Source organism: Echeneis naucrates, chromosome 9 (genome assembly GCF_900963305.1).
Source record: "Echeneis naucrates chromosome 9, fEcheNa1.1, whole genome shotgun sequence".
NCBI lineage: Eukaryota > Metazoa > Chordata > Actinopteri > Carangiformes > Echeneidae > Echeneis > Echeneis naucrates.
Window position 1 is genome coordinate 22925632 of NC_042519.1, and position 21146 is coordinate 22946777.

General features: G+C 44.5%; 2 protein-coding genes across 2 annotated transcripts; both read left to right on the forward strand.

Moving 5' to 3' along the window:
* The first annotated feature begins 1478 nt into the window (after positions 1-1478).
* On the forward strand, positions 1479-3423 carry prdm8b (PR domain containing 8b). The gene is made up of 3 exons (XM_029511462.1): positions 1479-1697; positions 1832-2063; positions 2159-3423. The coding sequence occupies exons 1-3, from the start codon at positions 1479-1481 to the stop codon at positions 3421-3423; spliced, it is 1716 nt and encodes a 571-aa protein (XP_029367322.1).
* Positions 3424-11731: 8308 nt separating this feature from the next.
* Positions 11732-19616, forward strand: fgf5 (fibroblast growth factor 5). The gene is made up of 4 exons (XM_029509967.1): positions 11732-11781; positions 11903-12108; positions 13997-14100; positions 19248-19616. The coding sequence occupies exons 1-4, from the start codon at positions 11732-11734 to the stop codon at positions 19614-19616; spliced, it is 729 nt and encodes a 242-aa protein (XP_029365827.1).
* The last annotated feature ends 1530 nt before the right edge of the window (positions 19617-21146 follow it).

Consider the following 21146-nt stretch of genomic DNA (forward strand, 5'->3'; position numbering starts at 1 on the left):
AAATGTTCGGCTCACCGTGCGCTGCCGCTGAGCTGCACATCAGTGGAATAAAATTAAATACTCACATTAAAGATACTTAGGATGATTTAATCCGACCCCCCCCCCCCCCCTTTTATTATTAAACACAGGAGAAATGGGCACAGGAAGTTAAAACAGGTTGGTGGATCCGGACTCATCTGGCCCAGCTCCTGTCAGTCCAGTTCTTTCTGACCCGGTCCGCTCAGGTGCCAAAAAAAAACAAAAAAAAAAACACAACTTTAGCTCCGACTTGTTTTTCTTTATTTTAGTTTAGCTGTTCCTGACGAACAGCCAACTTTTATTTATTTATATATCATTTTCTGATCAGCAGCAGACTGATGGAATAAACGTAATCATCCAAATTAAAAGGGACAAAATTCGCTCTCCAGAAGCGGCAGTTTATTATTTTCGTCACGCTTAGTGTCACATTTTTATTAAGTGCCGATTATCTGATTATTTCAACTATTTAGAAATGGTTTTTGGAGGTGGATCAAATTAAGGCCGGGCTGAGCTGATTTTTTATTTCTTTTTTTTAATGACATTTTTACATTTGAAATCCTTCTCGGCCGAACATGATCAGGTGCAGGCAGGTTTGTGCGGAGCTGAGGAGGCTGAGCCGTCCAAACACACATTCAGAGGTTAGAAAAGGGAGAAAAGAAATAATTAACTGGTCGTGCTGCTTTAATTACAGTCTCTGAGGGGAAAGTGCTGGATTATGCTAATGAGGCGACATACGCTGCCGCTTGTAGAAAGGAGAGAAAGGTTGGCTGACATGAAATCACTGACTTTGACAGTCCGCTGGAAACCCTTTGGACATGCACAGACCCCAGCAGGGTTTTATTTTTATTTTATTTTTATTTTATTTTTCCCCTCCTGTCAGGGCCCCATTCAGTCAATCTGCAGGGTCAACGTTTACTTTTTCCAAAAAGAAAAACCACATGAAACACATTCTGATCTTCATAAATTTAGAGAAATATTCCGCCAATCGTGACCCCAAAGGGAGCCAGTAGAGGCCTCATATCAATATTATTATTATTATTATTATTATTATTATTAATAATAATAATAATAATAATAATAATAATTATCAATTCAGTAGAATTTACCGGTAACAATGCGGGTTTTTTTATATTTATAATATTAATTCTGCGTCATCATAAGTAATCATAATTAATGTTTTTAATAATTTCAGTTTTCTGTGATGCGCTTTTTATTTTTATGTATTTTTATTGAATTTTTCTGTGTGTGTTTCTCTAATTGACACCGCAGAAAGCGGATCATCAAAGGTGAAGCAGTCATGAACTTATTACGGTCGTTGAATTAATTAGAAACCCCCCCCAAAAAAAAAAAGAAAAAAAAAAGAAGAGGAGCTCGACAGCTGCTTCAGTCAGACTTTTCTTTTATTTGCGTGTTGTCAATGATTTTAACCGTCTCGGCTGTCATGGCCCCCCAGCAGCGACATGGAGGAGTCCAGCTCTCAGAAGTTGGTGTGGGATGGGGACGCCAAAGCGGTGCAGCAGTGTCTCACCGACATCTTCACCAGCGTCTACACCACCTGCGACATCCCGGAGAACGCCATCTTCGGGCCGTGCGTGCTGAGCCACACGTCGCTGTACGACAGCATCGCCTTCATCGCGCTGAAGTCCACCGACAAGCGCACCGCTCCTTACATCTTCAGGGTCAGTGGCTTCGTTCTTATGAAGAAAAGGCAGCTTTTAATATTCTGTAAAAATGTATGAAATGATATTTCCTCTGCCTGAGATTTAAAAAAAAAAAAAAAAAAAAATGCTAACAGTTTGTGTGTTTTGTTCAGGTGGACACGTCGGCGGCCAACAGCACCTCAGAGGGTTTGATGTGGCTCCGGCTGGTCCAGTCGGCCCGGGACAAAGAGGAGCAGAACCTGGAGGCCTACGTGAAGAACGGCCAGCTCTTCTACCGTTCGCTGCGCCGGATCGAGAAGGACGAGGAGCTGCTGGTCTGGTACGGCAAAGACCTGATCGACCTGCTGCTGCTCAACTCCAGCCGAGCGCCGGCCAAGAGCAAAGGTGAGCCGCTCGGAGTGACGCCGGCTCCAGTCGGTTTAGATATGGCGGTGCCACCGAGGACGGGGCTGATAAGACCTTGGTTATTTTCTTCCCAGGTTCTTCCCACTACTCGTGTCCGGACTGCAGCCAGAGGTTCCAGTTTGAGTTTCCCTTCTTGGCCCACCTCCGGTTCCGCTGTACTAAGAGACTGCAGAGCATCACTGGGGCCGACGAGGAGCCCAGCAAAGAGAGCGGCACGGAGCGCCCAAACACCACCCCGACCAGGACCAGCCCCAAGCTGGGCCGCTCCGAGGGCTTCAGCGGCCCCCAGGACACCAACAAACCCTCCACAGACTTCCACAACCTGGCCAGGGACCTAGAGAACAACCGGACCAGCCCGCCGAGCGACAAGGAGGCCGAGATCTGCAGCGAGAGTTCGGGAAAGAGGAAGTTTTCGGAAATAGAGGACAGGGAGTGTCGAGGGCCCTCCGGCCTTCAGCAGACCAAGTCCAAAGACGAGCTGGCGACATCTGCGCAGAACTACCGAGGAGTGTACGGCCTGGAGGAGAACCACAGGTCCTTCTCCCCGTCGGGCTCCACGGATACCGGGGAAGGCAAACGCAGCGCCTTCACCGAGGTCAAGAAGTCGCCTCAGAGCCTCAAACACCACAGCGGCAACAAGAACCTCCAGAGCTCCAACTCCGAAAACAAAGACGGAGGCCGCCCCAGCAGCAACCCGTCAGAGAAGCACCTCAACATCAGGCAGGTGCTTTCGGAAACCCAGCCGCCCCAAACCTCGCCCATGGGCAGCGCCTTCACATCCGTTAGCCAGCAGGGCGGCGCTAGCGGTGGAGAGAGGAAGAGCGCCTTCAGTCAGCCGTCTCGCTCCTCCTTCTCCCAGATCTCGCCACTCGTGATGCCGCCCAAGCTGCTGGACTGCCACCCGGCGGTGGGCGACACCATCTCGTCCACCAGGCTGTACCAGGCCGACCACCTCGCCGCCAAGCTGCAGGGGGCGGAACTGGGCGCCAACTGCCCCGTGCCGGGCGGAATGGCCAAGCAGAACCCCTTCGTGTACGCCACCGCCTTCTGGCCCAAGAACTCCGGACCTATCCAGCTCCAGATGCCCTCCGCCCTCACCCTGCTGCCGCCGTCCTTCACCTCCCTCTGCCTGCCGGCGCAGAACTGGTGCGCCAAGTGCAACGCCTCTTTCCGTATGACCTCGGACTTGGTTTACCACATGCGGTCCCACCACAAAAAGGAGTACTCCATGGAGCCTCTGGTGAAGCGGCGGCGCGAGGAGAAACTCAAGTGCCCGATTTGCAACGAGTCCTTCCGGGAGCGGCATCACCTGTCACGTCACATGACCTCCCATAACTGACTTTTTAAAGGCCGACAAGGGAGGAACTTTAGTTTTACAAAGAGGGACTGCGACCCCGCCTGGATTTAAGCACTCCGACTGGAGCTGGGCCACTCAAAAATAGGAAAAACACCCCTTGCACTTGTTTTCACTTTGGACTTCTAATCTTCTGATTACTTTTCGGTCGGTTTACTTTTAATCCCCTGTACAAAATTGTCATGTTTTTGGGTGTATGCCAATGCGTTTTGACTTCAAAAATGAATCTATTTATGAAGCACTTAAAAAGTTTGAGACGAAGGGAAGATTTAAATATGTGTAAATGTACAGTAAGTTGTATTTTATATCATATAAATTCAAACATAGAGAAGAAATACAAATGTAGTCACACGTCATGGTTTACAACGCAGCAAGTTTTTTTTTCATGTCTACGATAAATATGGACACAAATTGGGGGATATTATGTCCGATTATATTCCAGAGTGCATGTAATATGAAATAATATTGATTTAAGATGCAGTCTATACATTACAATGTAAATAATTTGTTTTATTTGAAATACAAAGTGTAATATTTTGTGTCAGTGGGGAATAGTTTCAGTGTTTCTTCCTTTTGCGGAAATTTACTACTTGATAGTTTATCTAATCATGTTGAATGCATTGACAATAAAATAGCTTTATTTTCAACTCTGGTCTTCCTGGAATTTTTTATTTTTTTTTATATTCATCTCAAACCGACTAAAATCTAAATTACAATTTTTATTATAATTTCTATTGCTCTTCATTTTTATTAATAATAATATAACAAAATTACATTACATTTTTTTGTTAGGCTAATTCAAAATGTGTGATTTCTAAATATCAATAACTTGTTTAAATTTATTTGTTGATTGTTTCGATGTAAAACATAAATTTCAAATGGTGCCAACAGAATACATAAAAAAATACATTTGTTTAAAAGACAATAAAAATGATATAAAATGGATTATTAATGTTGATATATGATAATTTCCTTTTCATGAACTGTTATTTTTTTTTATTATTTATAAGCTTGTTGCTGTTGACGTACCTGTTTATTAAATGTCAACCGCAAACTAATGAAGTCTTCCCCTGAGAGCTGCATAAATCAGAGCAGCCTCTTAGAGATATAAAAAAATCTACACTTAAATATTTGTCAATTGAATATTTCATAGATTGTGTAATTTTCTTACACACAATAAAATTATTCATCGTTGGAAATTGTCTTTTCCAAAACAAAGGTTTCAAAAGAGGAGAAATTAATTTAGGTTTTCTGTAAAAAAATCAAACTAACAAATAAATCAAACGTCTCCTCATATTTGATTATTTCTTATTTGTAGAACAAACGGAGCAGCCGCAAATGACAAATGTAGACAAACTCACAAAACACACAAACACCTCAAACAAATCTGATGAAGGAAAATCTTTAATTCCATTTTCCAACAAAAAAAAGGCAGTGAGCTCGAGCTGCTATAATAAATATAAATACCAAATTTAAATTTAAATATAAATTAAAAAAAACTTTATTCCAGTATTAAAGTGTTTCTGCGGTTTAACCGTCGTAATAGACTCATTATTTCCAAACTGGGTGATTTAAATTAAATATAAAATGATCAGAGGAGCCGAATAAAAACGAGTCCGGACAGAAAAGCAAAAATAAATGTGGAAAATAGTTCAACGGCGCCACCAAGTGGCCAAGAAGCGAATTACGGACAAGACGAAGAGCTTTCACGGCTCAAACTGTTTTATGTTAACTTAAAATAGAATGAATTCATTTTACAAGCTACTGACTCATTAAAATAATATAGTTTCCAATTATATTTATTACGTGTTTATGATGGTAAAATGAATTTGAATGCTCAAATCTAAAATATTGATTGAAATAAAAGGAGAAATTAGGAAAATGTCAGTTTTATTAAAATAGATAAATGAACAACGATCAAAGGAGTGAGGTCAAAGGTCACAGCCACATTTCAGTGTTTAATCCATGTTATTTATTTTTGCTCATATTTTAGATTGATATGTTTATTAATCCCCAACAACTGAGCAAACTCCATCTGCTGTTTGAGTTTCATCAGTAATATCAACGATTTATTATCCTGCAAAATTAAATCTGCAGGAAAACACAAACATAGACGGAGAAATAAAAATGAATAATGAATCAAATTTTATTTTTTGCTGATTTTTTTTTTCCCAAAATATTTTTGCTGGATGCCAAAAGTTCTCATTACTGAAGATGGTTCATGTGATCTTAACAGTTTTTACACTGAATGTTGAAGAGGAAAGAAATGACGTGCTGCTAAATTTAAAAACTGAACATCACGTAGTGATGAAGCCCTGAAACTGGAGACTGAGACCATAAACTCATCGAGGGAACATTTACTGAGGAGGGGGGACGTTTTCCCATAGACTTCATGAGAGTCTGGGGACTGGATCAGACTTTTATAGTCAGTCTATGATTCCCAGGCCGCCGAGGCTGCTGGGTAATGTAGGATTTGGAGATAAAAGAGAAAATACAGATTTAAAACAAAGTTAGACGTGAATAAATGTGGAGATACGGACGGATCCCTTCAAGAAGGCCGGCTGACTCACAGCCGATACGACGCTCATGAAGAGGTCAAAGGTCGAAATGCGCCGATGATGATTAATTACGGCACCGGTGCACTTGTCCGCACGCCACATCTCATCTCGCACCGACACACGCCGCCCATGTCAGCAATCCGAACGGGTCGATCTCACCACCGAGGCATGTGATCAAACATCACACACACACAGTGATATTTACTGCCCTCATGCTTTGCTGCTTGTGTCATCGTCCCTTTTGTGCCCCATCTTGCCCCCCTCTTGCCCCTGAACCCCCCCCCCCCACCTCCAGAAACACATTTGTCAAGGCCTCAGTCGGCGCCGCAGGACGGTTTATATGTCTGCTAAGACGGCGAGCAGAGAGGCCTCGGCCTTCTTCCAACAGGAAACATGGCCGCCCTCAGGCCTCATTTCCTGTTTGAGTTGTATGATAAGAAGCTCGAACTGAACGCGGCCTCCTGAAAGAGTCCTGAGTTCTGGATCCAGGAGCGTCTTCTCCGTCTTCTCCGGCTGTAGATCCGGACTCCTGCCGTTCGCTGGTCGCTGGTCCAGGACTTCAGTTAGAAAGCGTCACTTTTCCAAAATACATCATCATGTTGATGTTTCGGTGACAAACTGAAATTGAAATCGAGCGTTTTCTCTTTTTTTTGTTTGTTTGTTTTCGGTGAGTTTCAGGTTTAGACATTTGCCTTCCATGAACTTCAGTATGGGTTAGGGTTAGGCGACCTCTCCGACCTGCGAAAGAAAACGTTCCGACCCAAAGTCCGAACGGCTCAGAGAGACAAAGGAAGAGCCGGCTCCTCCTGCTGCCGTCTGATTAGGACTTCGCTGTCACATCATTAATTTTAACGTCTAAATATACACCAACGTTCGCTCTATTTCCGTCCCACAATGCACTCAATCTGCAGATCCGCTGACAGGGACAAATTTACACATCAGGTCAGCTCCAGGATGATCCCAGAGTCCACATGCCTGGACTCAGAGCCCCTCTGGGGGCCCGTACCTGTTTCCGGGCCCCCGCTCGCTCGGGGATTCTTCACATCGTGATATTTAGGTTCCATCAGTTTCCTGCTCACGTGATGAGGAGCTGCATGTCGATCGCTCAACTCGCTTTAATGAACAGGCAGAATCTAAATATACATGTTTATTAGGAACACCAGCTACATCTGAAAGGCGTCCACAACAGTCAGCAGCAGCTTCTCATTTTGTATTTACAGCATGAGAACGAAAGATGAAGTTTTATTATCTACTTTTTGTCATTCACATCATTTCTGAGTGTAAAAAAACTAAACTACAAATGAGCCACACAAACTAACAACTTTGGTGAAAATGACAACTTAGTAAAAATCAATATAGAACCAAATGAGGATATCTGAATAAGAAACATTAAAAAAGAAAAGTTGGACCTTTTTAAAAACCTTTTTAAAAATCACACCAAAGGATTTGGATTATTTTGTAAAGCCATAAAACTGAATTCATGTTTTCAAACTCAAAAGGACTCACTCTGTTTCTGTAACCTCGTTTGGTGAGACGCTGAATGTTCTGAATGAATCAGCTTTTATTATTTTCTTAAAAGAAAACAGCAGAAACTCTTCACGTCACAAACATCTTAAGTTTTTTGTCACATTTACAATCAGAGAGAACGTCTGATGGATTGATTGCGTTGAAATTCGAACACACACTCAAACGGCCGTCTCACTTTTTTGTCCTGAAACTCGACTTTGACAGTTTTTAAAGGAAACGTTGAGCCGCAGCTCGTTCTGTATTTACAGCAGTTTGTGATGTGACCGAGCAGCCGACAGTTCCAAATGTGCTCAAATTACTTTGTTACACATTCCAACCCTTCATACCCCCAATGCCCCCCCCCCGATACCCCCCAATGCCCCCCAATGCCCCCCACCCTCCATACCAACATTTTTAAAGTAGCTGCTCCTCCATAACAGACATGACGTTCGCTTTTCTTCAGATTCACCACGTGAAGGTCAGTCCAACGTTCTCAGTCTCTGTTCTGGATCCATCTTTCCGGACCAGCAGAGGAAATTCTTCACAACACACAACACACACAGACACACAAAAACACACAACATTTTCTACAGAGACTGCAGAAGAAGTCTGAAGGTTTTTGGCTGAAGCATCATCAGCGACGTGATCTCTGAAGTTCTTTAATGTGTCATTCAGAACAAAAAGACTGAAAATAAATAAGAAAAAGAAAGTAAACAACTGCAACAACCAAAAAATATCAATTAATCTGAAATCTAAAAGAGGAAAAAAAAATTCAAAACTGGTCTGACGGACGAATTATTTATTTAAATTTACTGGATTTTATTGATTAGAATAAAAAAACTGATGGAAATATTTCATGTGAAATATTTCATGTGATTATTAAAATGATTATTTTTCTGTTTAAATCAAAAAGTCTGATGTTGTCAAATAAAATCAGATGTTCATGTCGACAGGTGAGTTTGATTCAGATTTTTGGACTCTCTGAGACCAAAGCTGCAGAGCCTGAGGTCGATTGGCTGTCCGAGGAAGTCGTGCTGTGTTGAAATCTATGGAAAAATTATTTATTCACCAAGTAAAAGTTTTTCCCAAATTTCGGGAACGTGAAGTCGATGTGTGCGAAGAGCTTCAGAAAGGAAGAAGCAGCACCGCAGGCGTCAGACCAGTTCGTCACCAACTGAAAGGAAACACGTTCAGGTTTAAAAAAAAGTGAATTCAATTCATTTTTTTTAGATCCGTCTGAGATGCAGAAGAATTCAGAAATATAGAAAATGAAACACACTGATGTCTGGTGTGCATGTTCAGGAGCGTTAATGGTCCGAATGAAGACGTATGTTTGGCCCTGGGGGGGCAGAGGTGGATAATGGATGAGTGAAGATCAGAGCTGCTGCTTCCTGTGAGAGAAACCAGAGCTGATGCTGATTTATCTCCGGCCACCCAGACACCACTTAACGCAAAAAGATCTGAGTCCGACGCGTAAATATCCTCAGAGGGAGCAGCAGAACAAAGAGGAGAAGAACCTTCACAGCCCAGATGGCGTCCCTCAGGGAACTCAGCCGTTGTGGACGTCTTTTGCTTCCAGTCCTGTTTGTGTGATCAAACACTCATTTGTGACTTATTTGACTTTTCCTTTTTTTGTGGGAAAGCTGCAGCTTTTTTCAACTTTATGTCACCGAGACCAAATAATAAAATATGAGCTTGACAGTACAGGGGGAAGTCCGGACCTCGGAACCGCTCCTGGCCGGGGTTAAGGGTTTCCATCCTGGACCTGCAGGTGATGAAATGTCTCCTGCAGCGGCTTCACTGGAGGTCTTCGGTCTCCTGGCAGAAACAGCTGAGAGCAGCTGATGGCCGTCCTAAACTTGGAGCAGGTCCAGCAGGCAGGAGTGAAGCCACAGCTTGTCCTGCTGCTGCGTTTGTGTGCTTCTGCTGGAATTTGACTTTGTGACATTAGCGCTGGAAAAATATCTGAAATACCTGAAATACCGCCCCGAGCCGGTTTAAATATACATACGAGACACCAACGGGCTCGTTCTTTATCAAAAGCTGAAGATTTATGTGGTATTTATTTGACACAAAACATTCAAGCCTGTATGACCTTTGACCTTTGTACAAATGTACGCATTTTCATCAGAGAAGCTGAGCCAAAAATTCACTTCGACGTTCGTCCGACATCATCTGAGGACGTTCTCCTCCAAAAGATTCAAGTTTTATTTCTAGTTCTACCTTTTTGCTCGTTCAAACTGAGGAGACGGTTTTCGGACACCACGTCGAGCCTGAAGGCTTTTTAACTGGTTCAGCTGATGAGACGATGCAGAGTGAGACGCAGAGTGTTCTCCATTTTCAGTCCCTGAGCAAACACACAAAGTCCCACTTCCTGTCCGTGTAAACAGGTGGTCTGTGTTACAAGGAAACAGGTGTTGCTTTGTGGCGCCGCCAAGAGATGGCGAGCTGCAAAAAAAAAAAAAAAAAGCAACAACAAACAAGCAGCAGCGTGTCTGTGCTGCTGATTATCTCCGTCTGAAGTTCAGTTAAAGCGCTCACGTCCTCCCCTTCGTTTCTCCGACGCCGCCGCCATGTCTTTCTGGATTCGGCGACACGTGAGCGGCTGGCAGTCGTTTGTTTGTTTGTGTGGACGTAAACGGCCTCCTCACGCTGCAGGGCACAACCTCATTCAGTGTAAACACTGTAAATCACATCCGAAGGGAACTTGGCTGACCTCTGAGACCCGATGAACCGTCTTAAAATATGAACGGCCAAAGAAAATGAACACGCTCGAGTTGGTCGACTCCCATGAAAGGACTCACGGAGCAAAATAATAAACAACGAGTGGAGGCACAGCTCATTAATTGCGGCCCGTTCGGGACGAATGGACGTTGATACGACTTCAGCGCTCCGGGGGGGTCGAAGAACGAAGGAAGGGGGCCGTTTTTCAGGAGAAATAATGTGTTAGCAGTGAATCAGTTGATTTGTGTCAGACACAAACATCTCTTGTGTGTTTCCCGCTCCTCTGACCGTTGACCCCGCCCCTAATTTCTTTCACCTGTTCCTTCCTGTCTTCAGTCTTCGGCCTCCGTGTTTGCTCCTTCCTGCCACGCCGTCTGGAGTAAAGAAACCGTTTCTGCTGTTAAAGCAGAGGCAGGACTTGAGAAGCAGAACCAGGAGCAGGTGAGGCCTGACGGGGGAACAACACAGGACAACACAGGAATCGACAAACGGACGGCCGAGTCGTCCTGAAATGTCAGATTGATCGCCGCCTGCATCCTCAGACGTTTCAGGGCCGCTGTCTGCAGTTTGCTTAGACTAAAAAGCTGCTAAAAGCCGGGATCTATTGGGCGGGAGAATCAATCAGGATCATCCGTGTTTATACGACTCGGGAGGATTACCTCACTGTTACTGGAATGGCCTCAGAGGAATGAGCGGCCATTAGAGGAGCGGGTCTAAACACCGGCCTGCTGTTTACATAAAAGGTAACGTGGGCTCGGCCTCGGCTCCGTGAGCCAGAGACAATTACAGGCCGTAATCCACCGCTCATCAAAGTCAAACATAGCCGGGCCCCCGAAAACAATGAGGGCCGGATTACACCGAACACATGAGCCAGATTAAGGCTGAACATGTGCTGCAGAATCAGAGATAGAGTGTTTTATCAGGTGGGCCAAATGTTTCAGTCTGATCTTAATTAGCTTGTGATGAGCTGAACACGTGGACAGACGGACTGATTGTCCGTACGACCACCAAGAAAATACACTTTCTACATGACTTTAATCCTGTAGAAGCTCTGAGGAGAGACTTCTGTCATGGAACGTATAAAAACTTTCATTTTGTCAGCTCTCATATTTACGGCACCGTTTTGGAGCAGCTCTGCAGTCATGAGGGAAGGAACCAGGTATGTGAATATCGTGATTTGGTGTGAAGTTGGAGGTCTGGTGACTTTCTTCTTCACGTTGGATTTTTTTTTTTTTTTTTTGGGGGGGGGGGGGGAGGAAGTAAAATGACAGCAAAGAGAAGAATAGTTCTCTTTTGCTCAGCAGTGAGGACGGATCAGATGATAAGGTGGACTGGAGCCTATAAATACGTCTGCCTGGTGTCTCCTGGTGAACCGGAGCCTGCTCCACCTGGACAGCACTCTTCTCCTCCCGTGTGTGTCTTCTTTTATTATTTAATTCGTTCTTGAATCGTGCCTCCGTTTCAAAAAAAACAAAAAAAAAAGACGATGCCTCCTCGCGCGTAAAATGCGGCGCTCGGTGCGTCCTGGCGCGGCCGATTCCCCGGAAAATGTGCGGTGTGAGTGTCGCCCCCTTCCCTCTCCGCTGTGGGGGCTCCGCGCTGAGCAGGACAAAATCTGGATGAAAGAGCGTCCTTTAGAGCTCAGGCATGAGATCATCGGCGTTATAAATATCCAGCCGCCGGGAGCCCGGACCGCAGCAGGGAATGAACGCCGCTCTCCTCCTCCTGACCTTCGCTCACTTGGTCCGCGCCGCCGCCGCGGAGGAGTCGGTCCGCTCGGGACGCAGGACCTGCAGGCTGTACTGCAGAGTGGGCATCGGCTTCCACCTCCAGATCCACCCCGACGGCAGAGTGAACGGCAGCCATGAGCCCAACCAGCTGAGTAAGTACGCGCACATGCCCCCCGAGAACGCGCAACTTTGGTCCAAGTGTGTTTTTTAATGCCCCCCCCCCTCAGAGGAGTTCACCAGGAACACTGGATGTTGGCAGGTATCGGACTATTTGTGGAAGTAACAGGTGCAGCAGTGAGACTGCAGGATGTGTTGGATATCCCATCAGCATGAGTGCCATCACAACAACGACAACAACAACAACACACACACACACACAGACACACACACACGTGTTTTAAGGTGAACCACAACTGAAGATAAATTAGTTGAATTGTAAAGAGTTCTCACTGACTTTGAAAAACCACACTGAGCTGCGGATGCTGCTGTGACATCTAACCTGCACGTTGTCGACTCCTGTCTGGATTTACACTTTTTACACTTTCACAAACTTCAGGCTGATTCAGATTGTCAATAAAAATATGTTGAAGCTTTAAAGTACAAATCAGATGATTGTATGATCAGAAATGTTCATTTTTAGCTGATAATTATCAGTTTAAATTGTTTTTAAATCGTTTTTTTTTTAACAAGACACTGAAGTAGAAAATGTCTTTTCCATTTGGAAGCTTAACACTCATAAAGCTGAGCTGAAGCACAAACTCATGTTGGCGTGATCAAAGAGCTCAAATTAGAGCAATTACACAAATGTTGTTGATCTAAATTCATCAAACGTCTCAGTTCTGTCGTCCATAACGCAGGTTTTCCGTTTTTTTCCTGCACCATCAGCTCCCCGTGAAACTGCACTTGTGCCTCCATTTCACAGCCGCCCCCACCCTCCTCCTCCTCCTCCGAAACTTTTAGAAGAGTTGTCAGGTTACATGGACTTCACCGCAGCAGCCATGTGGTTTTGAATCGTGCATGACAGGCCTGCAGACGAAGACGAGACTCGGATCTGTAATACGAAGATTGTTTTAGCAAGACTTTAAACTCAGTTCACCGGCTGCACACAGTCGATGCTTTATTCAGTCTTTTAACAGCTTTTCTCCCCTCTGGTTAGAATCACCCGCCGGGGGATTTATGGTGCTTTATGGCTTGATGACGCTCGTCTGGATGGAGTTTCTCCTTCTGTCCATATATCTCTTTGCAAACTGTGTTAAACGTGAGAGCTTCTCCTCTGGACCTGTGGAGGATGTTCCCATCAGTCTGTGTGTCTGAACCACGATGGTGCAAATATTCCACTCTGGTGTAACAAAATTAATGGAAACTGCACCAAAGCCAAGAGCAATATCTAAGACACAGGAGCAACAACCTTTACGAGGAAGATAAAATGTAGTTGAGCATTATTATTTTTACTGTCAGTGCCATAAGTCTTGTGCTTATTTTTTCCAGATGTACACGCCCAAAGAAATGTCACATTAATGAGTGAAAAATCTAATTCACCTGCTCCAACACATTATAGATAATACAAAAATTGCAGGTTATTGTCATATGAAATGCAGCTCGTTTCTTCTGACAGCAGCAGTTGCAGTGTCTGTCAATCATACAGTAGCCCCGCCCCCTAATTGTCCCCCTAGTTTCCTCTAAATGGGAGAACCTTGTTTTATCAAAGAAGACTTGAAAGTCCAGACTGAGACCATGAACTCATCAGTAAAACATTAACTGAGCTGATAAATCAGGGAAAAAGACAGACATTTTCCCATAGACTTCAATACAATTTGACTTCCTTTGGCCACCAGTGAAGCCACCCACTGATGTTCAGGTCTAAGACAGTCTAACTGTCTAAAAGCATCTCTGAACTCGCTGGAAGTCGAACGACGCTGATTTTAAATAAAGAAGCTTTCAGGTGAACGAAAACAAAAAGTGTCAAAAGGTTGTGAAGCCGTGAAAGAAAAAGGACAGACGTGACGGGACAGTCACCCTCCATGTTGTGTGTCCTCCCAGGTGTGCTGGAGCTCTTTGCGGTGTCTCAGGGGGTCATCGGCATCAAAGGGGTTTACAGCAACAGATTCCTGGCCATGAATAAAAGAGGACGCCTCCACGCCACGGTGAGTGAGTGTCCTGATCTGTTTATTTTGTACTTTTGTCCAGTTGTATCCAGACAGCACCCCCCCCCCCCCCCCCCCAATCTGCTGTAAACCTGAAACCTGAAATGTGTGTTTGTGTTATTACTTTTTTAAAATGTCTTTGCCTGCACACGCAGCTGCTGAAGACGCAGCACCTTCTGGGGACGATTCGCTGCCAGCGGCGGTTACACATACTGTCAGATTTAGAGGAGTCCGGTTTGACTGCAGGAGAGAGGAAGAAAGACACTTCCTGCCAAATACTGTGACTCTGCATCTCATTCATTGCTGATTTGATGCGCTTGTCTGCCTTCATTCGGACCTTCTGCAGCTCTGCATCTGTGCTGCATACCCCCCCCCCCCAAACAAAAAGACAACGACAACAAACCCAACCTCCTCGTGTCGTGGCACACTGCTGTAATCTGTAGCTACAGTTTGAAGACTTTTAAATCCCCCCAAACACACACTGAACCCAAATCCGCCCACAGCAGCTCGGCCTTGCAGGCTGGCCGGCCCGACTCAGCGTCGTCAGAGGGAGTCTTTGGCAGGCGTGAAGAGAGAAGCGGCCCCCCCGTTAGCATGTGTTAATGGGAAGAGCAGATTAAGTCCTATCTGGGACGGCTGATAATATACAGAGGCGTGAAATCAATATGTTGAGTAAACAATCGAGCCGGGCAGGCAGCTTTCTGCAGAGTGCTCACGCTGAGCGACGGCCATTTGTGAATTCTCAGCTCATCGTTTTTTGGAAATGAGCTGTTGTGAGTGCGCTCTGTCCGGCAGCAGATACATATTCAGACAGAAAAAGACAAACTTTCCGTCAGGTCAAAGCGCAGAAACCAAACAGAATTTACATCTGAAGCGAAACGGCGGATAAACGGATTGAACAGAGCCAAACACGGAGCGCCGCAGGGTGTCGCCTGATGGTTTTGGTGAATAAGGTCTGAATCAGCATCTCTACTGTCTCGTCTGCCCCCGTGTTCTTTTTCCAAACCGTCAACAATCAAAAGTCCACTTTTCACCGCCGCTCCTTATTGGATGTCTGATGTTTATGTGCCTGGTTTTGTTGTGTCTGCGTGAATCCTTCAGTCAACACAATCATGCCGAAGCCGATGCCCCAACAGCTGGATTCCATCCATCACGGTGCATCTGGTTTCCTTTCTGTCCTCTGCATCGCTTTCATACCCGACTGGGAGCGTTACGGAAGCTGCGGATGTTTTGTCTGTTGATTGGTGATTTAGTCATTTTTTGTTGGTTCTTGGTTCCTCTTTTTGGTTGTGCACCTTTATTATCCAATCAGATGATAACTGACTGTATAATTGACGATAAACTCGAGTTAAATACATGTTATTTTATAAACTGGATTTAAAACCTTTGTGTTTTTATCATTCGGTCGCCACGACTCCTCCTCGTCCTGTTTAACTAAATTTGGGCTAAGTTCTGTCAGCGTTGTTCCCTAAACCCCGAACTCTGACCAAAGTGGTAATATTCAGGTTCCCATGAAGATGAATCGTGTTGTTTAGGTCACATGTTCCTTGTAAATGGTCCTTCATCACTAGTTATTTCCAAAGAAAATGCAGTAAATGTCATTCAGTTTCTCCAGAGGATGAATCACACTCTGATCAGCATCATCTTCTAAAATTTGCTCTAAAAAATGAAAACTGAAAACCAGAGGGAGCCTCGTAAACGAGGATGTGAGTTTGAAGTGTCACTACGCTCTCTGTGGTTCTACATTCAGGATGTAGATTGTGTTTTTTCTGCAGTCAACGCCGATCGTTCCTGTTTCAGACTTTGCTCTCTGGGAGACATCCGTTTACAGTCGGAGCTTATTTTTGCCTCCGGAGCTGCTCTGTCTTTGAAAGAAATATTTGTACAACTAAAACTCCAATCTGTGGCTGCAGCTGCACCGTGCTATTTAACTGCCGCGATGATTTTTTTTTGGGGGGGGGTGTAAACCTTCGGGGGCCGCAGAGAGGCTGCATATCAGATAACATCAAGAAACTTATCTTGTTGCATCGTCTGCCGTGTTTAATATTTAGTTGTTTTCACAGTGGCAGTTTGTTGGCTGAGTGATGAGGAGACAGATGCACTTTGCTCCGCCTGACCGGCTCATCAACATCACGACGCTGATCTTTTACAGGGTGGAGGGGTCACCTGCATTAGCTGAACAAACACAGAGAGATGAAGGAATACGTGACTGAAAAAAAAATTCTGTTTTATTAAGGATTAGACAGCTGAATGCTTTTCGGTACAGACACTTTTTATGATGTCAGATAAAACATTCTCCGTCTTCTCTTCAAATTTTAATGACTTTACTGAGTAAATATGGAGTTATAGCAGTCTGAGAAGCACACCTCAATGAATACTTGATGGATTGCCATGAAATTTAGTACAGATGTCCTTAGTCCCCAGAGGATTAATCCTACTAATGCTGATGAATCTTTTTCTTCGCATCAAATACCACCAACAGGTTCGTTTACATTTATCTGGTAACATTTATATAAAAAGGAGCCAATATAAAAGCACTTTTTGCAGATGAATCACGGTTTGCCTACTTTGTGCTTTTCAGGGATTTATTGTTCCAAAACCAGCTCCGAAAGTCGGATTGCCGTCTTTTGTTGCAGGATGTGAGAGTAAAAAGGAGACACTTGCAATAAAAAAAAATTAGTCATCGGTAACTTTCCACCTCTGCCCTCGATGCAGCTAACCCTGGGGATCATGGGAAAGGTCCCTCTGAAGGAGTGTGACCAATCCAGCAGGGCAAGCGCCAGGTTAAACAGCTGTACAAGCATTATGATTTTAACAATAAGATCTCTGGAATCTGGCTGCGGCCATTAAATCCTATGAAACACTGCAGGGGCCAAATCTTCTTCCTGGTATGTGCACTCGTGTGTGTGTGTGTGTGTGTGTGTGTGAGATGTGCTGCAGTGTATTTGTTTCCAAACGTGTAATTCCTCCCCCGTCTGACTGCTACCAGAGCTGGTATGTTGCTCAAATATAGCGTTCTGTTAAATAATGTCGATCCGCCCAGAGCAGCGACTCTGGAGCTCTGTACAATCTTCTAATCATCTTTAGAAACAACAGCCGGAGGGAACAGTGGGTCACTCTGAATCACTTGAAACCGTTTGTGCGGCCGCGGCGCTGCTCTCCGGTGACTGGCATGTTTACCAAACGCTGTAATGGCATCATTTTCTGCTGCGCTGCACTCTTCAGCAAAGTAGAACGGTTTGTTTTGTTTCAGAATGGCAGGAGGTTATACAAGGAAGGGGAACGGCAGCAAGGACCCAGGCGTCCCGGGGTACATGTTAGAGTTTCCCACTCCAGATATTTTTAGGCACAAAACAGGAACATTTAAGGAATATCAGCAAGTCCCAGACACTGAACTTGAAATATGTATGTACAGTAACACAGCCACATTGCTGTAACATTTTCTGGATGGATATTATTAGAACAGTTTTAAAGGTCCTATGTGGTCCTTTATTTAAGTGGCTGATATCCATAAGAAAAACCAAAAACCATCCTGGTGTAGTTTTAAATCTCCTTTTTCAGGCTTCTCTCAGTCAGTCAGCTGATTTCATGTAAACACAGAGAAACCAAACACTGCCAGGTTGGATGATGGCTCCAGGTGTGCTGGGTGGGTGGGGGGGGGCGTGGCTGCTCTGTTGTGACATCACAAAGTTCAGGAGGTCTTGATGGCTTCTTTTAGGGGCTCAGTTTCTGTATACAGGCAGTTTGGAGTTTGTTTCTTCTCTTTCATCATAACAAAGTTACATCAAGGCACTTCACATATAGAGCAGGTCGAGACCAAACTCTTTATTGAATTATTTAAAGAGACCCAACAGATCCCCCCATGAGCAAGCACTTGGCGGCAGCGGCGAGGAAAAACTTCGGTTTGTTAACTTTAATATTTAAAATAGAACCTGAGGAAATCTAACTTTCTACAGTATGAGGCCTTTAAATTGTGCTCAGGAGGCAAACCAAACCAAAAAGGTCTCCTGAAGAGACAGAGCAGTTCTGGCCACAGATAAAGTCCATGTCGATGAAGCACGAAGGAGGCTCTGCGGCTGTCAGTAAGGAAGGAAGGTCAAGCCTTTCTGGAGCTTCCCCGATCAGATCCCAGCCTGATGATATCGTGGTCTTTGCACTCGGGATGGTTAGTTCAACATTTTCCCGTCCTGAACACGGCTGGAAATATGGTGAGAGATGTGACCAATCTCTGCATCGACATAACATCATCGGTTTGATATCAACCTGTTTCCATTCCCCCTTTTTGGGGCTCCTCTTTAAGACAAAGGTGGCGTGCTAAGGGAAACACTGAATAATAGTCTCCAGTATTAATCACTGGCGTTGCTTAGAAAACACAGTTTCTTACGGTAGCAGTATATCTGGATATGAGCCCTGATCACTATTAATGAGGAAATAAAGTTGCGTCAGTGTGGAGAATCTGGCCGAGGCGTCCTTCTTCTTCTTCTTGCAGATGCTCGTTGATGGGAGTTTTCTGGTAAAGGAATGGGAGCCGTGATGTTTTCTCCCTATCTAAGAAGTTGCTGGGCCACATGTTCTGCAGCTGAGCCTTGATTCAACACAGACAGACTGATTTACGGCTTTCCTGTGTCGTTCTGTTAAATGAAAGGTCCCGTGTTGTTCTAGTTTCATTTGAAGTTGTCGTAATGTCCGTAAGAAGATGTATGCCGCTTCTCTCTGGAGCTCCATCAGCGCCAGACCTGAGTCTCTCCTCTGATTCCAGGTAAACACCCAGAGAAGCCAAATTTTTGTTTCATTGTGAACTGAACGTGTTTAGGATTTTAACTGTGCGGCAGGAAAAGAAAATTTTTCACAGTTTTTAAAGGTTCTGACGTCCACGAAGAGCAGATTTTTGGGTACATGCAGACTAAATCCTTAAGGTTTGTTGGGGGCGAAGCTGAGGACGGTGACTGCTCTGTTACTGTTCCTGTCAAGTTACTGAAGTCCTGATGGCCTGTTTGAAGACTCACTTTCTGAATAAAGGCACTTTCATACTTTAACAGTGTCAGATATAAAACCTAGAGTTGCTTCTTTATCAATAAAAACATGGACCTTTAACATCAAGAGGAAATGTTCAAAGGTAACTCCTGTTCACTTCCTGTCTTTTGCAGGAATGGTTCTCAGACGACTGTAAGTTCAGGGAACGTTTCCAGGAGAACAGCTACAACACTTACGCCTCAGTAATCCACAGGAACCACCGGACTGGTCGCGAGTGGTTCGTGGCCCTCAACAAGAGGGGGAAAGCTAAAATGGGCTCCAGCCCGAGGGTCAAATCCCAGCACGTCTCCACCCACTTCCTGCCGAGGGTCGGCCTGTACGACAGGAGCGAGCAAGGCTTCACCATCACAGACAGGAGCAAAGAGAGGAGGAAACCAGTGCTGCCAGCACCAAAACCTCCTCCAGCGAAGGCCAACATCCACACAGGAGCATCACAGAGACGCACGCAAGTCAAGTACTGGCCCAAGTACCGGTTTGGATAGATGTCGGTCTGGGGAAGAGTGGCTTCATGGGCGTGGCCGAGAAACTGACAATGGTCATTTATCACATTCAAAGCATTCCCGGTATCTATGAAGTGTATGAGAAACCCGAAAGGGCTGCCAGGTACAACTATTGAGCTTTTCTTTTAGAGGCTATGATCATAGTTGGGAGTTGTTTTTCCACTCGAGTCCTGTTTTGTGTCATCATTTGTGTACACAGAGAACTTTGGCAGACTCCCAGCATGACAAAAATGTCCTATGAAAGCAGATCCTGTACTTCCACAACTTTTTCCATATTTATATCCATATTGAAAGGATTTTTGAAGTGTGCATCCTCCAGTTTGGGTCTTTCAAGCAAATGTTCTCAATGGATCACCGTTTCATTGAGCGGTTTTGTTTGTCGGAAGGAGTCCAAAAAAGACTATAAAGCAAAGTGCAGATCTAAAATGGGGGAAGAGTGTGTACCCTTTTTTCCCCCCTAATTTTTAGTTTATTTCATTGTGATAGTGAAACAAAAGGAAGAATCCAAACCTAAGGAAAGAATTTATGGCAAGTTTGCAGTTTTCTAATTATTTTACTTCCTATTCTTCAGAAGCAAGGAGTGGCCCCCATTTTAATTTCACAGTAAAAGTCTTTTTCTCATTATGATGACAAAATAACAAAACTGAGGATGCTAATGTGTTTTTGAAAAGTGAAATTATTTCTTTAGAGTCCCTAAAGTGATGCGTTTATTCAGAAAAGTTAGTTGGGATAGAGCTGAACATTTTGTGTTATTTCAGATATTTCAGAGTTAGATTGTGTTGTGTGAGTCAATTTTAACAACTGTTCAGATTTTAAAGAGACTGATTGTGAGTTCTCTCTGCTGCCAGACACGCTTCAGATATATTTTGCTACCAGGTTAGCATGCTAACCCACAAAGTTTAGCATCAAATGCTAACAAACGTGCCCTATTTAAATTCGGATGGAGGCACAAAATATGATCATTTTAGCTCTCAGGGCAAAACAGACAGCAAGTGTTTTAACGCTCCACTGTGCATAAAAGTCAAGAAATGATTCTATCACAAACATGCATCTTCTCCCTCTGGGCTGAAAGACAAATGATGTGATGAATCTGACTTTAAGGCATCTTTTTGAGCCCCTTTGGAGGAAACAAGAGGCTGAAAACAGGTTTGGAAAGTGCTTCAAACTTGTCTCCTGCCTAAACATACACACCAGCCAACTGTCCTTTCCCTAACACCAGATTTGTGATAATCGACGTGAAAATAAAGACTGGCTCTCTGGAGTCTCTCCCCTCCTCCTGGACAGCTGTGAGGGATCAAGGAGAAAACTGTCCATCAAAACTATCATTTTAGCAACCGGCTGTCCCCTGAAAAATCTAGAGTCACGACCTCGCTGCATTCCACGCAGGAGGAGAGCACACCGCCGTCACCACAGGGATAAAGATGCCGAGGAGGAACGGGCCCATGTTTTGGTGAAGGTTTCAAGCTGTAGGTGTATCAGATGGCAAACAGCCGGGGGACGGCCGTGCCGGAG

Bases quoted from the DNA above. Each gene is read 5' to 3' on its own strand.
- fgf5 (XM_029509967.1), top strand. From the start codon at position 11,732: ATGCGGCGCTCGGTGCGTCCTGGCGCGGCCGATTCCCCGGAAAATGTG. The intron at 11,782-11,902 runs GTGTGAGTGTCG...ATAAATATCCAG, and splicing joins GATTCCCCGGAAAATGTGCG to CCGCCGGGAGCCCGGACCGC. The intron at 12,109-13,996 runs GTAAGTACGCGC...GTGTCCTCCCAG, and splicing joins CCATGAGCCCAACCAGCTGA to GTGTGCTGGAGCTCTTTGCG.
- prdm8b (XM_029511462.1), top strand. From the start codon at position 1,479: ATGGAGGAGTCCAGCTCTCAGAAGTTGGTGTGGGATGGGGACGCCAAA. The intron at 1,698-1,831 runs GTCAGTGGCTTC...TGTTTTGTTCAG, and splicing joins CCGCTCCTTACATCTTCAGG to GTGGACACGTCGGCGGCCAA. The intron at 2,064-2,158 runs GTGAGCCGCTCG...TTTTCTTCCCAG, and splicing joins AGCGCCGGCCAAGAGCAAAG to GTTCTTCCCACTACTCGTGT.